At 45.9% G+C, this 20896-nt stretch overlaps 2 protein-coding genes across 5 annotated transcripts; one reads left to right on the top strand and one right to left on the bottom strand.

Moving 5' to 3' along the window:
- The first annotated feature begins 206 nt into the window (after window positions 1-206).
- On the top strand, window positions 207-12577 carry mms19 (MMS19 homolog, cytosolic iron-sulfur assembly component). 3 transcript variants are annotated; one of them, XR_013079268.1, is made up of 32 exons: window positions 212-308; window positions 821-869; window positions 1163-1263; window positions 1349-1434; window positions 1636-1710; window positions 2184-2253; window positions 2837-2965; window positions 3108-3169; window positions 3714-3800; window positions 3903-3977; window positions 4205-4282; window positions 4640-4778; window positions 5384-5538; window positions 5692-5770; window positions 5960-6085; window positions 6183-6264; window positions 6386-6483; window positions 6610-6771; window positions 6883-7038; window positions 7192-7291; window positions 7668-7770; window positions 7956-8030; window positions 8114-8240; window positions 8341-8447; window positions 8634-8690; window positions 8873-9059; window positions 9441-9523; window positions 9636-9800; window positions 9965-10024; window positions 10401-10501; window positions 10981-12008; window positions 12065-12577. XR_013079268.1 is itself a non-coding variant. In XM_076759327.1 (31 exons), the coding sequence occupies exons 1-31, from the start codon at window positions 221-223 to the stop codon at window positions 11009-11011; spliced, it is 3096 nt and encodes a 1031-aa protein (XP_076615442.1). In that variant the 5' UTR covers window positions 207-220; the 3' UTR covers window positions 11012-12577. The 3 variants fall into 3 exon arrangements, 2 of the variants coding, with proteins under 2 accessions (XP_076615442.1, XP_076615443.1); XM_076759327.1 differs by having other exon boundaries at window positions 207-308; window positions 7953-8030; window positions 10981-12577; XM_076759328.1 differs by having other exon boundaries at window positions 10981-12577.
- Window positions 12578-12638: 61 nt separating this feature from the next.
- On the bottom strand, window positions 12639-20533 carry zdhhc16b (zDHHC palmitoyltransferase 16b). Of its 2 annotated transcripts, none has more exons than XM_076759331.1 (10): window positions 20412-20533; window positions 16848-17149; window positions 16559-16753; window positions 16313-16401; window positions 16193-16221; window positions 15906-16039; window positions 15351-15436; window positions 15135-15258; window positions 14901-14971; window positions 12639-14514 (listed from the first exon to the last, which is right to left on the bottom strand). In XM_076759331.1, exons 2-10 carry the CDS (start codon window positions 17115-17117, stop codon window positions 14412-14414), a joined length of 1101 nt encoding a protein of 366 aa, XP_076615446.1. In that variant the 5' UTR covers window positions 17118-17149; window positions 20412-20533; the 3' UTR covers window positions 12639-14411. The 2 variants fall into 2 exon arrangements, with proteins under 2 accessions (XP_076615446.1, XP_076615444.1); XM_076759329.1 differs by having other exon boundaries at window positions 16848-17145.
- Window positions 20534-20896: the final 363 nt, after the last annotated feature.

The raw sequence follows: 20896 nt of genomic DNA, 5'->3' as shown, positions 1-20896 counted from the left end.
TCAGACAGCACCTGAAGGCAGCACAAAAACTAAATGTGCTTTTTGCAAAACATTAATCTGACATTTAGATGTAAAGCAGCATGCACAAACGGTACCAATTTAACTCTGCATTGTTCGTTAAAGGTCCTATTTTATCAAAGTTTCTGTAAAATCAGTCACTTTTGCGTTTCACCCCTAACTTTCTGCGCATGCGTGGTCTCACTTCAGTTATAGAAGCACGATGGCTGCGGACAGTCCCTTGCTGCTGTCTCTGGTGGAGGAATATGTCTCGGGACTACAGGACAGCAAGGCCAAAGATACAGCAGCAGGTTAGCCTTCATCATATCTTTCCCCAACACCATTTCCAGAACAGCTCGTTGCGAAAAAAACGCTGTTCAGACTGCTCAGGTGCCGCTTCAAGGATGCGCAACACGGCATGATGGTTAACTAGCTAACTTAGCGCCACAACATCCTGTGTTGTGTGGCGACCTCAGAATATACAAACACACTCGTTTTGACACAGGTCTGGTGCTTTTACCAAGATACCAGCACAAACTGAGAGTATCCATAGCGTTTTATTGTGCTGTCATTGGGCTGGAGATGTGAATTTTGATGCTAGCCCGCTGTGGTGTCACAGCACGCCGCCTGCTAGCTGCTCCGAATGAAAGCATCCTGTCAATGAACTCGAAAACTTTGAACCCGCCGATGATGCTGCTTAATCTGCACTTAAACTAGAAATAACTCAGTTATCCGCGTGTGTTTCTGTGTCTGCTTTCTGTGTGTGTTTCTAGTTGTTGTAGTTATCTTAACCACAGTTCACTGAACTTGGCTCTGTGTTCAGGTGTCAAAGATGGACAGTTTACAGTGCTGCAGTTAGTGGAAGCTCTGGGGTAAGATATCAACATTTTATTTTCTAATCTCACAGAAATTACATGGACTAAACAAAAGCATGAAGTTACAGTAATTCCGTTTTTTTTTTTGCTCTATCTGATGAGGTCTTATTTTGGTTTTAGTACATGTTAGATAAGGGGGGTAGTGAATGGCAGTTCATTAATCATGTCTTAAAAATATCTACACTCTATTGCCTCTATTCATTTTAAGGCGTCAGTTCAACCCAGTTAGAGTCGCTCTCATATTAATATTTAATGGTAATTAACATTTTCCATTTCCTCTCCTGTTGTAGACTGAGTCTGACCAGCTCTCAGCCTCACACCCGAGCCAGAGGAGTCCAGCTTCTCTCTGAAGTTTTGCAGGAGTGTTATGGAGGCCTTACAGAAAGAGAAGGTGCACATCTTCTCTTATATTTTGTAGAAAGTCCTGTCAAGAGTAATGCGTCATCAGCGTGTCTCCCTGTCTCTGTTCTCCACAGTGGAAGTGCTCATTGCCTTCTATGAAAACCGTCTAAAGGACCATTATGTCATCACGCCGCCTGTTCTACAGGGGCTCAGAGCGCTGGTGAGTGTCTGCCTGTGACAGATTTTCAGTGACAACAACATCTGAAACGTCCCGCATCAGATCAACTGACTGCTCAGTTCGCAAGCTAGTTTCTGCTTGGCTGGTTTTTCGAGTCATTTTGAGAGGCTCCAGATGTGATGGCGGCGGCCAACGTTCACGCTGTGTGTGTGTGTGTGTGTGTGTTTGTGCTTTGCTTTCCAGACAAAATGCACAGTGTTGCCTCCAGGCTCGGCTGTGTCCATGCTGAGGTCTTTGTTCCAGGATGTTCATGTTCAGGTGAGGCTTATAATAAAGATTTTAAGTTATGTTAACACCTGAGGAAGTCTGCTATTGTGAAAGACTGCTGAGCATTTTGTTTGACAGATAAATACAAAGGTGGATTTACTCTAATAGGTACACCATTGCATTCAATCATATTGTTTAGTTTATTTTTGAGCAACAACAACAACTAAATGAGTTACCTTCCAAGTCTAATATTCAGATTACAATATACAGCAGCAGTGTGGTCATTCACTGACCGAGTACATCGAAGTGTCTCTCAAATCCTCATATGTGTAAACACACACCCATACAATGCTTGACCACACTTCTGAGTGTGTGTGAAGATGTTGTTCTTGTTTCCTCCACGTCTGAGAAGCACTTCCTCTTTCATCGTGTATGCTTTTCAGGTCAGCTTGACTAATCTAAATTGTTCTTAAGGGCAGTGTGTGTAAACAAGCAGCTCATTGGCTCTGTTTATTTTTCTGCAGTCGTTGATGCTGGCAGAGAGAGCGTGCGTCTACAACATGCTCATCAACCTCATGGAGACCAGAGAGGCCGGTAAGAGACAGCTGCTTTGAGCGTGACTCAGATAATGGAGTAACAGCAGAGAGCTCCGCTGGAAGAAATATAAGGTTCCTTGTTGAAGTAATAGGGGATTCAGCGCAGTCGAGAGGGAGTTTTGAAAGTCAGAAATCTCAGCAGCGGTTGGCTGTCTAATCACTGTGGTCATCATGGTCACCTCAGGACAGTACAGCTCTTAGCAGCCCTGTAATGAAGGAGTTGTCACACCTCCTGCTTTGTGTGGCAGTTGATCATTTTGCATGGTTTTTGCATACACGTACTGTGAAAGATGCAAATAGAGGGCTGGCCCTGAAGTGTTTGTGTGCGTCTGCGTGCCGAGCGTTTGTCCGTTAAACATGCTGGGAAATCGCCTTTGGCCAGATGCTTGCTGGTCATAGATTCATCTTTGTTTCCCTCCAATGTCACATAACGACATGAATCTGTGGTCAGGCAAGATTAGATGAAGCAATCTTTAGCGTAGTCATAGGCTACACCCTACCTCCTAACAGCTCTCAGATTTATAGAGAGAGGTCAAACTGCCAGCTGTAAAAAAACATGTATTCGTGTTTGACTTCCACAGAACTGAAGGGTTTGGGGGCAGACTTTGTCTTTGGATTTGTCCAATCAATGGACGGAGAGAGGGATCCTCGCAACCTCCTGTTAGCCTTCCAGGTCGCCAGGAACATCGTCCACCGAGGTTACGATCTAGGTGAGAGCACTTGCAGGTGCACACACACACGTGCAGCATCTTTCTCTGAGTTGTGTGTTCTCTGTCCGCCTCTCATGATCCATCCACGGTTGAAGCTTAACTCTGTTTGGCCTGCTGTTAATTTCCTGTCCTTCCCTCTCAGGTAAATTCACAGAGGAGCTGTTCGAGGTGACGTCCTGCTATTTCCCCATCGACTTCACCCCCGTAAGTGTCTGTTTACTCAGCTGCTTTTGCCTGAGAACTGACGACAGCAGAGAGGGCAGCAGACCAAAGCGTCGTCACTGACTTCCTGTGACCGCAGGGGGACTGTGAGGAAAACAATGATACAGCGTCTGCCTCCTCGTCTGCTCACACATGTTTCCCCTCTCTACATCACAGACGATCACAGCTCTGATTGTTTGTTGACTCTCTGTAGCAAACCAGCACATTGCCACAATGAGACTTATATAGTGTGGGGTTTGTGTGACAGCATAATCCTACCAGATGATAATGAAATCAGCTTTGACTTTATGTTGAGATATTTTGTCTTGTGGACCTGGAATATTGCAGTAGGCAAAATCTTGCTTAAATCTGCATCTTAAACTTGATCACTGCTTGACTGACTAGTGACTAATCTTAGTTATTTGGTGAAATACCAACAAGACACATGTGGGAACATGTGTAGGTGCATTCTGATTTCCGACTTCTATCTGTTTCTTCTTGCCTCGACCTCATCCACCCATACACACCACCCTTCCGCCCACCCCAGCCTCCCAACGACCCCCATGGCATCACCCGAGAGGAGCTCATCCAGACGCTGAGGGATGTCCTCACTGGGACGTCACAGTTTGCTGAGGTAAGACTCTCAACTTGCATCTACATTTGGCTTTTTGGTGCGATGGAGATGTGACCTGAGAAGAACTGGTTAACGTCCTAAAGAGTTTATGTTCTGCTGCAGTTTCTGTTGCCTCTCATCATTGAGAAGCTGGACTCAGATGTTCAGAGTGCGAAGCTGGACTCGCTGCAGACTCTGGTGAGGAATGTCTATCTGCTGTTTTCTAAAATGTACCTCTGTCAATTGGGTGGTCAAACATGTGAGTGGGAATGTGTAAGCTCATATTCTCTGATGTAAATATGGATGATACAACACAGTCGTTCATTAAAGGCACGGTGGAGCTGCTGAGCGGTGGAAGGTGATGCTTGGTGTTGCTGGAAAAGCAGCTTCTGATTTCTTGTCTCACCACACTTGATATTTTTCAGTCTGCTTGCGTGTCAAAATATGAACGTAAAGACTTGGCAGAGTTCCTCGAGGGACTGTGGGCGTCACTGCGCAGAGAGGTTTGTTTGAGATGCATTCATACAGAGACACTAATAGAAATACCGTTCTACTGATTTAGTTAGTGAAAAACCTTTTTTCCCCCACTCCACCCTTAAAAATGACCCTGAACACAGTGTTTAATGGGAAGAAAGGATTAAGTGCAGTTTGTCTTGCTTGGAAAGCCAAGAAAAACATTGTCTGGACCAAGGCTGATCTTCATCAGTATTTTCCTGTTTTTAACAAGAGAAGAGAGAAAGTCCTCACTTTGAAATGGAATCAATGACAGAAATATGTTTTAGACCTACGTAAACAAACAGTTAACGATTATCTAACTGCCTCTTAATGAAAAATGTTCCCCTCTTGTTGTTTCACTGCAGGTGTTTCAGACGTCGAGTGAGAAGATTGAGTCCGCCGGCCTCGCTGCTCTCACCGCACTCACTTCCTGTCTGTCTCGCTCAGTCCTCAACTCTGACTCTGAAGACTCCCTTTGCACCTTCCTGGATCTCGTTCTCAAAGGTGAAACGTTGTGAAATCATTTATTATTCACATGAAAGGACAAAATAACTGCCATGAGAGAGGTACAGCTGAGCTAAATACAGAGGTCAGTTTGGATGACATACAACCAACAAGACTGGAAAAGACTTGTTAAATAACAAATTACATTTTCCCTGCAAAGTGACAGTAAGGCAGCAAGAGAGGCTGTGTAGATGGAGGAGCTGTTGAATATGTCAGAGCTGTGGTCACAGGACGGTTCACTGCTGCGTAGCACCGCTCAGGTCGACGGGCAGGAAATTATACCGCAGTGCCTATTCAGTACACTCAACATGTCATGTCAACAGTGTACTAGACACAGAGTTTCCCCTCAGATGAAGTTTAATTTCCTGCCAAGGTGCAGTGAGAGTTAGTGAAACTTGTCAGCCAGTATAGACTTTTATATTCAGCTCAAGTGATTAGAAATACCTTCATTTAAAATCAATGGCTCTTCAGAGGGCAGTCATGACTCTAACTGTCATATAGACGCTGGGGATTGGCTATTACCAGTATGAATATTTTAGGCTAGAATAGTCTATGTGTGGTTTGGACATTCAACGCGTCCATGTCTTGTTGTGATGTCGTTCCAGACTGCAAACATCACCTGTGTGAGCCGGACCTGAAGCTGGTGTGGCCCAGTGCCAAGCTGCTACAGGCTGCGTGCAGCGCCTCCAGCAGGGCGAGCCACATCGTCACAGCCACCGTCATGCCCTCTCTCGTGGAGCAGTACAACAGCAGAACGCAGGTAAACAAAAGATGCTTGTTAGGTGTGATACGAGCACGGTACGAGCGGTTGTTGAAACATCCAGAGCGTATGTCAGTCAGAATGTTGCTCGTGTGTGATGATGCCAGTGACTCTTAATAGACATGGAGGACATGTCTTTCCCTCTGTGTGCAGTGTTCCCACAGACGCACGTTACTGGAGGTGGTGCAGCGATTCATCCAGTCGGTAAAAAGCTGCCAGTCTTCAGAGAAAGGCAAGTTAAAACATCTCGTACAAGTCTCGCTGCGTGTAGTCTCTCTTGAGTTTCCCAGATGTTTTTTACCATTTTAAATCCTGTAACTGTTGAGGTTTGCACACGGCCGTGCAGACCGAAGACAGAAAGGCCAGATTTTAACTCTCATCTGTTTCTGGTCCTTGTCTGCATCCCGTCCCTCCACATCAGAGGAGAGTGTGTTTTCAGCCTTCCGTCCGGCTCTGTGCACCATTGTGTTTTCAGCCCTGGCCGAGAGCAATGCCAGCCTGCAGATCACGGCCACCTCTGTGCTCACCTCACTGGCACAACAAGCAGGTGAGATGAACGCTGACCCTCACAGCTGACGGCACACTCAGAGTGAGTCACAAAGGCAGCTCTGCTTCAGATATAACCAACACAATGTGTGTCTCAGGTCTGCTGTTGGACTCGGACATTGAGCTGGCCGTGGATCACCTGACCAGACTGCTGCTGACGGAGGAGGACGACAGAGTCAGGTCAGCTCGTGTCTCCTCAGGCGTCCTTTACGTTCCTGTATTGCTGCTTCTCTGGTTATCCCTTAAAAACACACACACATGCAGTTGTTACACACTCTTATATCTTTGTTTCTGCCTCCAGTCTTGCTGTGGTGGAATGTGCCGGGGCCGTAGCGGAGTTGCACCCAGCAGCCTTTATTACTAAACTGATCCCAAGACTAAAGGCGGAGATGTTTGCTGGTGAGTGACAGAAACATGTGAGAACACGAGACCGATTCTGTTCAGAGGTTTTTCTTGAATTTACAGTTGGACATCAGCTCAGCAGACACACTTCATGAGTAAACCTTTTCCCTCTCCTCTGCTCAGAGCCCATGGATCAGGACAGCAACAGAGTAGCTTCTGAGCAGCCGTCCCATCATGCAGTGCGGCAGCGGTGTTTGTCCGCTCTGGCTGCGGTGTCCACCCAGCCTAGTGTTGTCCAGGAGAGCATGCCTGTCCTCCTGGAGGTCCTGAGCTCAGCACACACAGGTAATCTGTCTGGACAGATGTTTTCTGATTCCTTTTTTCTTACCTGATTGGTGGAAGTTGGTCAATAATAAACAGACACCACTGTAATTTGCTGGTGTGTTCTTGTTTCAGGCAGTGTTGGTTTCTCCGTGGAGGAGGCGGTGTTGACGTGTCGCAGCCTCCAGAGAATAGCAGAGCAGGTGCAGGACACCGAGGAGGCCGGACGATGCTTCCATGACATCATCATCCCGCGCCTGCTGTGTCTGGCCCTCCAGGCAGCTCTGCAGGGTGAGCACTTCCTCCTCTGAAACGATGATAATCTCCTCTTTCACCTCTCACCAAGGCCTCACACTCCACAGCTTCTACAGTAACTGCTGATTGTTGAAGTTGATGTTGAAAAGATGAATTATTTTAGCTGGAATTCGTGTTGGTGTCTTGTAGGCGAGGGGTCATCTGGTCGTTGTAGTCCTCTTCTGGAGGAGGTGGTCCTGTCTGCGATGGTCCCTGTCATCAGTACTTCCTGCTCCAGGCTGCAGCCCACGTCAGTACAAACTCTCTTTTTTTTTTTTTGCTGGTGATTGTGTAGATCTGAACTCATCTGAATGTTTCATATTAGGTGAAGAGAACAGTAGTTCATGGTAGAATAGACACTCACTCGATTTGCTTTTCTAACCCCAGTTTCATATCATGCACCTTGCGTACCACCTGCGTCTTGTTTCCGTTGTTCTCACAGCTGCTCTGTAGTTGAAGCTCTTTGGTATTCTTTTGGGAACAAGTTGCTGGGAACTGAACTAAATATGCTTCCACTTCCTGTCTCTTTCTCACCTTTTTTTTAAGCAGTCACTCTCTCTGATTTGTACTGTGAGCATTTTTCATGAGGTTTCTGTGGTTTCCTCCCGGGTGTTTCACGCCTTCAGGTTGGCGGCGCAGACGGCGTCGAGGGCTGTGTCTCTCTTCCTGAACGGCGATGTTTCCTTTTTGCCCGACAACTCCTTCCCTTCACACATCCAGCTGCTCAAGGTGTGTGTGCACGTGGATTCATGATTCATGCAATCATAAAATTGCAATCATACTGCAGAGTCATCATCTGTACACCACACATCATTTATATTTTCCTGTCCTAATTCGGTGGCTGATAATCTCTGGATTTGCAGCACTTTTAACATCACGGTTGGCTATTGAGGCATGTAATGTTTCCCCAGCAGCAGCAGGGGGAGTCGTGGAGCCAGTCCCAGATGGTTTGTCTGCTCATGGGATGTGTGTGTTCCTTACCTCGCAGTGTGAGTCTCCACTTCTTTTACTGAACGCCATAGTTGTTTCTGCTCCTGAGGATGTGTTCTGAGTGCTGTGTATCGTCCTGTAGGTGGAGGTGCCTCAGATGGATCACCTGCTGTCGCAGCTGGAGGAGATGAGCTGCTCCTGCAGCCACCCGCTGTCGTACACCTCGGCTGCAAAGTGCTTTGCAGGCCTAGTTAATAAGAGACCGCAGGGTCAGTTTGCTCTTTATGCGCTCCTACTGGTTTTGTCCCAAAACTGAGAGCCTCACTGTGTCAACTAAAAGCAGCTGTGATGGTTTGGTTTCTTCTTCAGGCGAGTCTCTGGACAGCCTGATTCAGAGCACCATGAAGAGAGTGTGCCGTGAGTTGGACTCTGCGTCTTCATCTGTCCGCACTCAGGCTTTCACCCTCATGATCTGGGTAAGAGTGTTTTTAATTTGCCTCATTAGTTTGCTGTCAAAATGCTTGGTCGTGTGATATTTATCATGCGACGACACACAAAGCTTTGATTGTGTTTCACTTGTTTGACTGTCAGTGAATAAATCAAGTTGACTGTTAAATCATTAAACCAGTGTGCTCATATATGTAAGTTGCTCTTTTCTCCAGGTTGCCAAGGCTCTGCTGCTCAGATACCACCCTCTGTCCACAGCACTGACTGACAAGGTGACACCATGAGCGCACACACACGCGCAACCACACACACACACACACACAATCATTTTTGTAGATTGTATTTATTTCTCAGCACATGCAGCTATAATGTAGACTTTATTAGATTCACCACGAGAAACTGGACCTCAGCACAACGTGTGGTTGACACCCTCCTGAACTGTGTCTCGTTGAAGCTCTTCTCTCTGCTCGATGACACCGACCTGGGTCCGATGGCGGCCGACGGCTTCTTGCTGCTGATGAGCGACTCTGCCGACGTCCTGAACCGCGGCTGCCACGCCGATGTTCGCATCATGTACCGCCAGCGCTTCTTCAGCGAGAACTCAGCCAAGTTGGTCCAAGGCTTCAACGCTGCGCCACAGGGTACTCGCCACCGCTGTGTGGACTGATGATACCAAATCACTGAAGTCCTGATGTCGTAACAGGCGCTGTAGATTCCTGGAGTGTAATAATTGAATATATAAAGAAGAAAGAGGGGCGGCACGGTGGCGTATATACAGTCACAGGTTTTGATTTAGTTCCACAGGTTTAGAATATGTCAGCTAACTTTCTCTACATCCATTGGATAACAGATTAGTGTCCCTTATGCAAATTTCCATAGATGTTTACTCTGCTTTTTGAAATTTCCAAACGAGAACAAGTCACCTCCAGATGAAGTCACTTGCTTTTTGCAGGTTTTAGACTTTTTCTGATCTTCTCCTACAAGACTCAGTTAGCTTTATTCACTGTCTGCCCCCTCTACAGAGAAGAAGCCCAACTACCTGAAGGCTCTGTCGAACATAGTCAACAAACTGCCCAAGCAGGTCCAAGTCACTGAACTACCAGCGGTGAGTGAAGAGCAAACGTACTAAAACGACTGTAACCTGTCAGTTCTTTGAAAAAACCTGCAAATCCCAGCAGAAGGTCAGCAGTGATGTGAAGCTTTCTGTCCCTGCCCAGCTCCTGTCTCTGCTGTTGGAGGCCTTGTCATGTCCTGACCAGGGCGTCCAGCTGTCCACTCTGTCCTGCCTGGAGCCCATCCTCGTCGACCCTCCACCAGCACTCATACAGCAGCTGGAGGCTTTGGTCAACAGGCTGCTGGCCCTCACCTCCAGTCCAGACATGGTGAGAGAGATACCACACCTGAGAGGGTTTTCAGCACCAGCTCCTTCCTCCTGCCCCAAGATGCCATACTGTTCGTCTTAATTAGTCAGATGAAGCGGCTCATCATAGAGCATGCACGTGTTAGTTAGCCAGAGCTCTAACCATTGTTGTGTGTTATCTTGCAGAACGTAAGGATCACCTCCCTGCGGTGCATCCATGCTGTCTCCCACTTCCCCGTACATGAGGTAAAGCTGCATGTGAAATGTCTGTTTTGTGTTTTATATGTTGGCAACTTGTTTTATGCTCAAAATATCAAATTTAGAGTCTCTTCTTGGTCACTCAGGTAAAAATAAGCTTTGAGGAAACTCATTTTATGCGGAGAGAAACCTCAGATGGTTCTTTGAGAAAGTTTGAATAAAATAAAATGTTTTAAGCCCTTAATTTTCCCTCACCTCCATTCAGTAAAGGTGGATTCTTCCATTTGGGTTTTTTAGATATTGGACTTCAGAAGAACCTGAAATGACCTTTAGTAACCTTTAATAATGTTCCTGTATTCACACATTGTGTTCATCTACTGTAACAGCAGAAAAATAAAATGTCCACATTTTGTCTCTGTTTCAGGTGTTGCCGTTTCGGGCCCGCGTGCTGCGAGCTCTGGCCCGTCCCCTGGACGACAGGAAGAGGCTGGTGAGGAGCGAGGCGGTCCAGGCACGAGGAGAGTGGTAAGAGCTGAGTAAAATCCACATTTGAAAGGGCAATGTGCCACATTCTTCATCACAGATTCTGCCTTTTTAGTGCTTTGTTTCAAACTATCGTCCTCACTTTAGCTCCTTTAATCCCAGTGTTTCCCACTCACACTTCGCTCGGGCAGGCTGCCCAGATTTATCAACGCCCACTGAAGTGTATTTAACCACCCACGTTAGCATTTTTTATTTGATGATGGCAGCTCAGCTCTGCAGAGAAACAGAGAGAGACATTCTCTCTTATCTGTCCTCCTGTAAATACACTGATTGTGCTGCAGCCTCTCCTGTTAATGTAGGCCTACCTACGCCATTGTTTGCTAAAAGCTTTGTAAGAGCAGCTGGTTGGTGCCAATGTCATTGGGTACCACACTGATTTTGATCATTGACCCTCCTCTCCAAACGAAGAACAACAATATCGCTTGTCTCCTCACAACAAGGTGTCTTTATCTTCCTCACAGGTTTCTGTTGGGAAGTCCTGGTGGAAGGTGATTCTCCTCCTCAGACACAACCCAAGTCCCCCATCTTCCTCAACATGGAAGAGTACAAATGGTCCAGAGTGCAGGACCAGGTGCAAAGGATGAAAGCTGTGCAGTCCACACAACAGCCCCCCTCGCCAAGTTTTTCACACGCTCATCTTTTCAGCCACAGTCCCTCCATCCTTCATCCTTCTTGTCACTTGTTTTACTGAAATGTTTTCGTGGTAACTCTTATATCTTGATGGACGCACAAATAAGATGATATGAACTGACAGTGGAGCTATGTCGAAGTTACAAGACTGAAAATGATCAGTTTCTTTAAAAGGATCGTTGAGGGCTTTTTTTTTTTAAGTGGTTTTGTATGAGGTCCTTATCAATAGTCAGTGTGTGAGCGACAGTCGATGGCGGACAGCCTGCCCTGTTTGGAGGAGCAGGCAGGAGTACCAGCACAGAAGCTAAGCTTGTGGACTGCGTCGGCAGCAAGACACATTTCATCCAGTCAGTATCAGTTCAAGTGTCTGCTCTTTGTAGAATATCAGCTGTAGCACACTGCCAAATGAGCCGGATAGACCATCAGGTAATATAATGCTAAATATACGCTAGGTGGGCCCATTTTTTTAGGTGGAGGAAATACTCTTTGTTGCTGTCCTGTCCACAGCAGTACGGTGCGGAGCGGCTGTGCTGGTGGTACTCCTGCTTCTCCAAACTGGAGGCGTGCTGATCTACTGAAGGTGTGTGCCTCATACATCTGCACTTGAAAAAGCCTGAACTATGCTTTTAATATGTGACACGCTTCATGTATGTTGTTGGTACAAATTGGGGTGAATCCAACATTAGATTAAAATACTTACTGATAATTAAATAACAGCTACTTTTGAATGTTCAGCAGTTACTTGAGTAACTTATTAGCTGACTTGTCAAAATAATCAGAATTTAGACAAGAATTTACAAGATTTTTGAAAGTCGAATCAAACTTGTTCAGAGCTGGTATGAAAGTTAAAGGTAATGAAGTTCTAAAATTCAGACTCACTTGTTGGGAGCACGTCGAATCAGCTCACGTACGCAGGGAGAAAGCAACCACAGCGTGTACATTCAATGGCAAGTCACTGCAGCGGCAGTAACCCAGCAGGCACTGACCGCCTCGAATCTCCTCGTCTGGATGAATGTGAAACTGAGCAGTATTGTCTTAACAGCCGCTGCGTTTGATTCCTGTCACACCGGGTGGGGTTGTTGAGACCTGGGAAACTGTGGATGTGCCAATTGTCCTCCACATGCTCACAGCTTATCATAAATGAAGCACCTCTCCATGTATCACACCTCCACTGATGAATCAAATTTTATTGCATCATGAATATCTGTGTTGAAGTTCATGTACACTGACGTCAGGCTGTAAGTTATGAGGACAATATGTCAAACATCTTCCTTGTATTTCAATATTTGAAGAGATACTGAAGCTATATCACAGGTGAGTCATTTCAGTAAGGTTGACTTTGGACCTCACAGCAACTTATGCCAAGGAAACAGACGATATTTAAACTGTCTAACTTAACATGTCATTAAAACTTTTCTTTGTAATTATACACAAAGCATTTCTGTCGTTTTTACTACATTAAATATCACCACACCAGAATGAAAACGCTGGAAATATCAAACAAGTGTTTTATTTTAAAAAAAACAGTCAACTGGAGCACAGCTCCCATTGGTCACAAATGATAATCACAGATGTTCGTCATGCTTCTATGGCAACTGCAGATCCAACGCATCTATCGTTAAGTCGAGTCTGAACGTGTTGGAGCGGGAATTAGAAATCTTGAATTACATGTGCCTCATTTTAAAGGGTGAACAAAGAAGGCACACAGCTGTATTTCATCATCAGTGTCAGCGAAAAAAACACGATAAAAGTAGTTTGTTTTTTTTTCTTTTCCTAAACTGGCACATAAGGAAAAGATCCGAGCCAGAAATTTAAGACAAGTGAATTAAAATCTTGGTTTTTCGCTCTTCATCAGATCATCAGTGCAGAGCAGAGCTTCAAACACGCTCCCCAGAAACAGCAAAACATCACAGGTATAAATATGCAGAGCAGGAAAGCTTAAAATCCAACAGGTCATTTCATGGCTTTCCTCTGCCACAGTAAGAAACTTGGATTTGTCCTCAGCCCGAGACGCAAACAGTTATTGTAGTTAGTATACAATGAAAAGTACAGACCTCTTAAAGACAGGCGAGGTTCAGGCTCAGACCTCTAAACATGGACGCAGTGATCAATAGGGCATCTCTTATTAATGGTGCTATGTTTTGCATTTTCTCATCAATGAACCACAAACACGTTCCTGCTGCCACATTAAAACAGTAAAAGTAGAACTATCACCTCGCGGCTGTATCCCTCCGCCAGCCAGACAAGCTGCAGTTCACGTCCATGTCTGTCCACACTCATATGTAATGAAGGCTTTGAAGGAGTTCAATCAAAGTGGTTAGTTTTTGGTGTTTTGTGAGACCACGGTGACCTTTGACCTCCAGAATCTAATCAGTTTTATGAGTCCAAGCGGACGTTTGTGCCAAATTTGAAGGAATTCCCTCAAGGTGTTCCTGAGACACCGTATTCACAAGATGAGACGCATGTATGTCGAGCCTGAAAACGCCTCTGTCCACAGCTGTCGCCAGCACAGTGCATGACAGTGAAACCTGAGAAGACCGTCAATCTGAGTTTCATGTTACCAGCCAGCAAGTCCAATCTGGAGGGAAATCTGCTGAACGTCTCTACGGCACGAATAAGGACCGCCAAATGGGATAAAGCTGTAAAGTTCCTGGTGGAAACAGTGAAAGCAGAATGGTAAACAAAACAGTGTCATATTTACCTCTTTGGGTAAAGACAGAAAACCGCTTAGAATACGAGGCAAGCAGAGCGTCTGGGAAGTGGAAATGTGCTGCAGTGATGTTTAGAAATGCACCACATAGCACCTCTCAGAGAACACTGCCCTCTGCCCGTCCGTCTGCTCAGCTGACACACGCATCAAAAGAGGCTGCAGGGTTTCAGTCCAGGTAATGCACAAAAAGTCTTAGTCCAGTCTTTACGGATGGCTGGGACAAAGGAGGAAGAGGTTTGGTGTTGACAGCGATGCTGACCAGCAGCACCGTTTTGAAATTATGTGAATCAACAGTGCTGCAGCTGCAGGTCGCCTGCCGACAGGTGGAACATGATATGAAGACGAGTCACTAGTGCTTACATCCACACGGTTCCCACGTCCAGCAGTGCAAATACCAACGCAGGACAAACTCTTTGATTGTAGCTCCAAAGCTTCTTTCTCCTTATCAAATGATCGCAGCAGCAGACCAGAACGGATGAGGTGACACCGCTCACGCTGCTTGTAGTGTAAATGCAGGTCCGACGTTTTTGGTTTCGAGTGAAAGGATGAAGGTCAGATGGCCATGGGGTCCCTTCTGGTGAAGGTGCATTCCCACATGATGCCGTCTCCGTTTGGAAGATGGCTGGACGGCAACAGGACCCGCGTCAACCAGTGACTGAGGAGCAGAGGAACAAACGACCTGAAATGTGGCTGGAAAGTTGCTTTAATCCTATTTTAGAATTCAGTTTGCAGAAGCAGGAGTATCCACCAGGTTGTCAGGTGAGAAAACACGTTGCAGGGAGCAAGAAACCGAACGTGTCGCTGACCGCAATCTCTCCTCCATCACTCACACATCAGCATCAAGTCAGACTGCGGTTGCCATTATTATCGACTGACTTGTCTATGAAGCGACATGGGATTGATGGCTGCTCTGTAAACAGATCCATGTATTGTGTTTCTGTAGCTGCTCAGCGAGCGTTCACTGTGGTATTAAACTGCTCCTGCTTTCGCCTCCATAGAATGGAATTTGTAATGACTGGAACATTTTTACACTGAACTCACCTCCTTCTCTCAACACCAAACAGTAGCTTCCAGTTGTTCATTTTACCGTGATGATATGGATTTCTGAACACCTGCGTGAGAAGAGAGAAAACAGCTCTGTAGGAAACACTCGCAGAGTGAATAACGTTATGTAAGCTTTTTGTGTTTTAAGTGCTCTGCGCAGTGAAAACCAGCATGTGCCCTGAACAAAGCCCGCAGTGCTTCAGTACTGACTGTATACACGCGTGTGTGTACCTTCCCCTTCTCCCGCAGTCTTTTGGTCTCCTTGTGGTTGATGTGGCGCTCCACGCTGGTCTCCCCTCTGCTGATGAGTATGACATGCCACAGGGTGAGACCTCCCAGAGCGACTGCCACCGAGCTGCAGGGGGACACAGTACAACCTGAGCTGCCTGCCTGATGTTGTCAACCTTTCTCTGACAGCTGGAGAATACGCGCTGAGGCGTTCAGTACCTGGTCAGCACCCAGAGGAAGATGACGCTCTTGTGAGCGGTGGTCTCGCCTAAGGTGCCGGTTGGAGGAGAGGTCTGATAGTAACTCTGAAGGAGACAGAGTTCATACTGGTGTCAGATGCACACAGAACATTTCACTTTCAGGTCTGATCCCAGGATGCTTTAGCTCGCTGCTTTGTGAGGTCATCCTGGCACGGGATCAGAAGGCCACTTACAATATGGGTAAGTTACAAGTCTAACATGCGGGATCCTGATCCTGTTAAGTGATCTTTGGGTGCTGTATTCGAAGCCTTGAGTTGTTTGTTTACCAGCTGCTGCACCATCAGCTTTGAGATGAGACCATCCCCGGTCAGATAAATATGAGAGCAGAAAGCAAAGATCCTTTCCACGTCTCCTGTTTCACTTCTCACCTGAGCTCCACTTCTGCCTTCTTAATACCGTCTGGCAGGTGCCACTGTACGGAACATTTCATCTCAGCTCCTCGCCTCAAGTGAACAGTCTCTACTCTTCACAAAACCTCATGAAAAGAGCAAATTCATCTGCAGCCCTGACTCACCTCAATTGCACTGTAGGCCTCCATAAACAGGTTCCTGCTGCTGACGCTGCAGTAGATGCAGCCCAGCGTCATGTACAGGCAGAAGGAGAAGAAGTAGCGGTGGTTGAAGTGGCCCACGCAGTTGTTCAACCAAGCTGAAAACATGTTCAGGTCCATTTGCAAAGAGTGGGAATTGAAAGAAACACAAAGCATTTAAAAAGCAGAAAAAGTCAAATTCTGTTTTATCTATTTTTTTTTTCATGCATTCTCTTCTGGGGTTTCTGATGTGTTCCTTGTTAGAAGGATACGACAGTGGTGGTCCATCTTCAAAACGCACCTTTAAAGTGACAGAGACAGTTCACCATGAAGGACTAAAGAGACAGAAAAATGACAGACTGTACAGAAGGATTACTGTTCAGTTGTCTTACATGTTGCAGATGCTGCAGTGGTGCGTCCTGGCCGGTTTTGGAGTGATGCATTTCTTGCAGATAGACACTGAGGGAATATGAACTTTGTCCTAAAATAAATACAAAAACAAAAATTAAGAGGACAATGTGGAACGTTGTGGTGCCACAGAAGAAGACGACCACCATGCACACAATGTTTTAGACTCCAGCTGATAGAAATCTTGCTCCACCAGCACTTAGCTGTCAGCACTAAGAGGACTTGGGTACCTTGGGCGGGTGTCCTGGGGAGGTGGTGACGGCCTTGTAGTAATGGAAGACCACCATGACGAGAAGCCAGTGGCCGCAGCAGAGGTGCCAGGCGATCCAGTGCACAGGGTAAGTGCTGAGGATGGTGGGTAGGACGAACAGATAGATGATGATGACGACTGAGGTCGTGAGAAGTATGACCAGACAGACAAACACCTGAGAGAGAAAGACAAGAGAGAGCGAGGAGGAACATTTGGAGGCCAGGAGAGAGGAGAGCAGAAACATCCAGAACAGAAATCCAGCGACTCACCACTCCAAACCAGCGGGTCACGTTGTCCACGATCCAGTAGACGGGTTCAAACGCACAGTCCAGCAGAGTGTCCGAGTTGCTGAGGCTGTTGAAGTACAGCGACTTGAGCAGCAGCTTGCTGTAGCTCCACAGCTCCGAAAACCTGCCGCCGAGCCACGGCTTGGCCCCCCCGCCTCGGCTCCCTCGCGGCGTGTGGCACAGCCGGCACCAGCGCAGCGCTAATCGCATGGCCCGGGAGAGCTGCCACCTCCAGCTGCTGCCCATACGCATACCACCGCCACCCCCTCTCCTGCACACTCTGCCTTCCAGACACACACAGACACACAGACACACACACCAGCAGTTAGACGCGCAGGCTGCGTAGAACAGCAGCTCTTCGTAGCGCAGCCTGATGACCGCTGAGCTTTCCATGGTCATCTCTGCCACGAGGCAGCGAGCCGGACCCCCACACTTTAAAAGTACTTCCTTTCCTAGAAAGCACGAGTCATTCAAGGTGGGTGACAGCATCTTCTGTGCAACACATGCCCGTCAAAGAAAAGAAGCACAGGGGCTATCAGGTAATGTCCTCCGCCCATCAGCTCCTGCAAATTAACTTCTTTTTTAATAATTCACAGCAAATCCAGATCTGCAGGCCAGCAGCCTCTTAGAAACTTACATGGGAGATGCAGAGTGGTAACCCTGTAAGAGGGAAATGCAAAGGGATGAATGTCTTAAGAAGGAAATAAAGCGGCCACCTGATCCAGGGCATCATTTCATGAAAGTGAGTATTGGTTTCACAGATAAGGTTTGTTCAGGTTCTCCAAAATAGCATGGCATTAATAATGAGACATGCTAATCCAGGACCTTTGGTGGACAGTAACAGTGAGGCCTGCAGACAAGCTGCCCTCTTTCTCTGCCATCAGCTGCTACTTGATTGGACATGTGACCATTGAAAACTGTTCAATATTACTGCTTTGCACACACGCACACACACACACACACACACACACAAGAGGTCTAAGACATGTCCCATCTGTCAAGGTGGGAAATTCTATCTTCATTAAAAGGTGCAACATCAATAAATGATGACCACCTTAATTCTGCAACATCAGTGTAATTACTCCACGCAAATGTGTGGAAAGCCCGTTACTGCCAGGACAGAAATGGATAAAATGTTCACAATGACAAAAAAAAACAAGAGTCATGTTTTGTAAATAATGATCATTTCCATAAATGACTAATCTGAAAATGATTTTGTCAATAAATGTTAGAAAATAGTGAATAATTCCCATTAAATCCAAGATCTGTTTCTTAATTAATAAAACTCTTCCTTCACATGACAAAAAAAAGAAAATCCTCACATTTCAGAAGTTAAGGGATTAACTTCTGATAATGTTTGGCTTTCTTAAAAATAACTGAAAGCGGTTGATCAGTTTTCATTTTCTGCTGCTTTCTTTTCTACATTCAGAACTCGGTACAAAAAGTGTTTGAATCGGTCGATCGCCTCAGCTGACAGCCACGAAACGGGCTGCAATGACTGCAGCGTAACACATGGCCCTGATTTAATTATAGTTACCCTTTAACTCTCGTTTTCCAGTATCACAAAGCTGGTACGATAATATTCAATTACAGTATTTGACTTACTACATTTAAATAATTTGATCCTGCTCTGACGATGAGGCTGGAGCTGTAATTTAGGATTATCCATCATCGTTATCAACACGTCTTCCTATTATATTCTCAATTAATCGATCAGTGTATACATTTTCAAAAATGCACACAAGGCACATTTAAAATGCTCATTTTGTCTGACTAACAGTCCAACACCCACAGATACTCACTTTCTACCACAGAAAACACAGAAAGGAGACCGATCCTACAACTTCCACACAAATGAGACCCCTCACACTTTCTACACTTTCCATTTGAATTTGTGATGTCAAACATCAGGAAGAGGCTCGTTCTTCCAGAGAAAACTTCAGTAAGCAGTTTCAGGTTGAATTGAACTGAAATCAATATCACGATGTGAGAGGAGGAGAACGTAACTGTGAGAAACGTCCCCTCCTCTGAAGACCTCTGCTCATCACACAGACGGACTGCTGGCTGACTAAACAGGACCTTTAAAGGTGTGACGTTCACTTCCACGTCCTGTACCTGGCAGAGACAGTAAGAACATGAGAGAGTGGCACACGGCAGGGTGCTGCTGTCGCTATGGCAACCCGCTGTCCTAAATCTGGTCTTAGAGGAAGGGAAGAGGACTGCGTCTCGCTGTAATGAGCTTTGCCTCGTCCTGCTGTCTCAGTCTCTCCGAGCCGAAGAGGAGGACGATGTGTCTGCTGATCTGAGCTTTAAGACTCATAAAGTGATTCAACGTGATCGACATTAAGACAGAAGTCACTCGTCTGTCACTGCTTTTCAGACCAATGAAGCAGCTCCTCTGGACGTGAGCTCACAAACACTGGATGTGCATTCTGCGTGTTAGAGGGGTTGAAATGGGGCGTAAACTACAGGAGCAGAGAGGAGCCGTACCCTTAACTGCTTTACTGTTAATCTCGAAATCATAAGTTCATTTCTTCGTTATCTCGAGTCAACAAAGCTCATTTTCTCATGACAGCAGGTTAATCTATCTCGTTATCTCGAGGAAAACAAAAGGCCGATTTCTCGAGATAAGCAGATCACTGAAGCAGAATCGTCTGTGAGGTCACAGCCGGGCTGGTCTTCCCCCCAAATGATGAGGACTGATCTGGATGTTAGTCTGTCTCTAACAGAAAGACACAGTGAAATCCCTGCCTAGGTTGCACCCTGAGTCAAGGTGATGTGTTGTTCAATGATGGACAGATAATCTGCACCCCCCCCCCCCCAGAACACTGTGGACACTGACAAATGCAATACAATGCAAATCCATTTTCTACAGCTGTGTGGAAGACAGACAAACTAAACTCACACTGATGTAGTATATATCATCATATTATTATGGCACGTATAATTTAGTGAAATTAAGGTCGTGTTTGTTCAACCAAAAATCTTTTGTTTTCATTTCTTTAAGCATCAACGCAACCTTTGTTAATAGAAACTCTACTATAATCTTATATTTATTGGCCCAGTCTAACACCTTACATTCAAGTGAAGCAATGTTTTGAACCTACAGTTCTAGTAGAGTAAAATGAACAGAAATCAAATCCCTCCACTTGGTCATCATTTGTCCCTCAGATTATATCACCCTGTCCTGTAGTTTGGATCAGGCACTGTGTCACACCCACAACATACATACAAGTGCTGAGACAAAAAGATCTTGCATTACCGTTACTTGTATAACGTGGCGTTTTGCTTTTGACAGTTCACAAGATATCGTTTATGTCGAGGTGAAATAAAAGAATGAAACAAATGGCACATTAAGCTCGTTCACACTGACCGACCGACTGAATCACACTGTAAAGCATTCGTTCATTTAGCTACAATATTTCATGCTTTAAGGTTAGCTAACTGCTAGCTGCCTCCAGCCACCTTCAACCTGCCCATGTTAAGAGTCATTTTAAAACAATACAGTACCCAACTCCAACCAAACTTTACATTGACATGCTGTACCTGGTCAGGTGAACTGGGCGGACAAGCCTGCGGTACAACGGTCAGGTCATGTTCAGGCTAAATGGTTAGCTAAGGTCCACACTGACGGCTGCTCACCCGCAGCCAAGAGCAGCGGTGCTGACAAAGATTGTCTATTGAACAGAGGTTTCGTTTAACGACAGCAAACAAACATGTCTTCCGGTAGGCTTACGTTGCCGCCGGTGAAAGTTGTCTTTATAAGTGAAATGTCGCTGTGGAGGAAAACCAATAATCCACCGAGCGCAAATGAGTGTGGTTGATTTGCTCCAAGTAATCCGTTAGACAACAGAAAGTTCCTCTATGATTAGTCAGTGCCTGAAAATTTAACCCAAAGTGGGACTCTTCGTTTTTAGCCTCTCTTTGGTAGTAGTTCGCTTGAGGGCGCGCAATGTCTCCTGGGAAATGAAGTTGTATGTTGCTGTTACGATTCATTAAAATGTCGCCCATTTGACGCTGTTGTAGTTACA

The sequence above is a fragment of the Chaetodon auriga genome, chromosome 20 (genome assembly GCF_051107435.1).
Source record: "Chaetodon auriga isolate fChaAug3 chromosome 20, fChaAug3.hap1, whole genome shotgun sequence".
Lineage (NCBI taxonomy): Eukaryota > Metazoa > Chordata > Actinopteri > Chaetodontiformes > Chaetodontidae > Chaetodon > Chaetodon auriga.
Note: the sequence above shows the minus strand (reverse complement) of the source record. Positions and strands in the feature narration are given on the sequence as shown.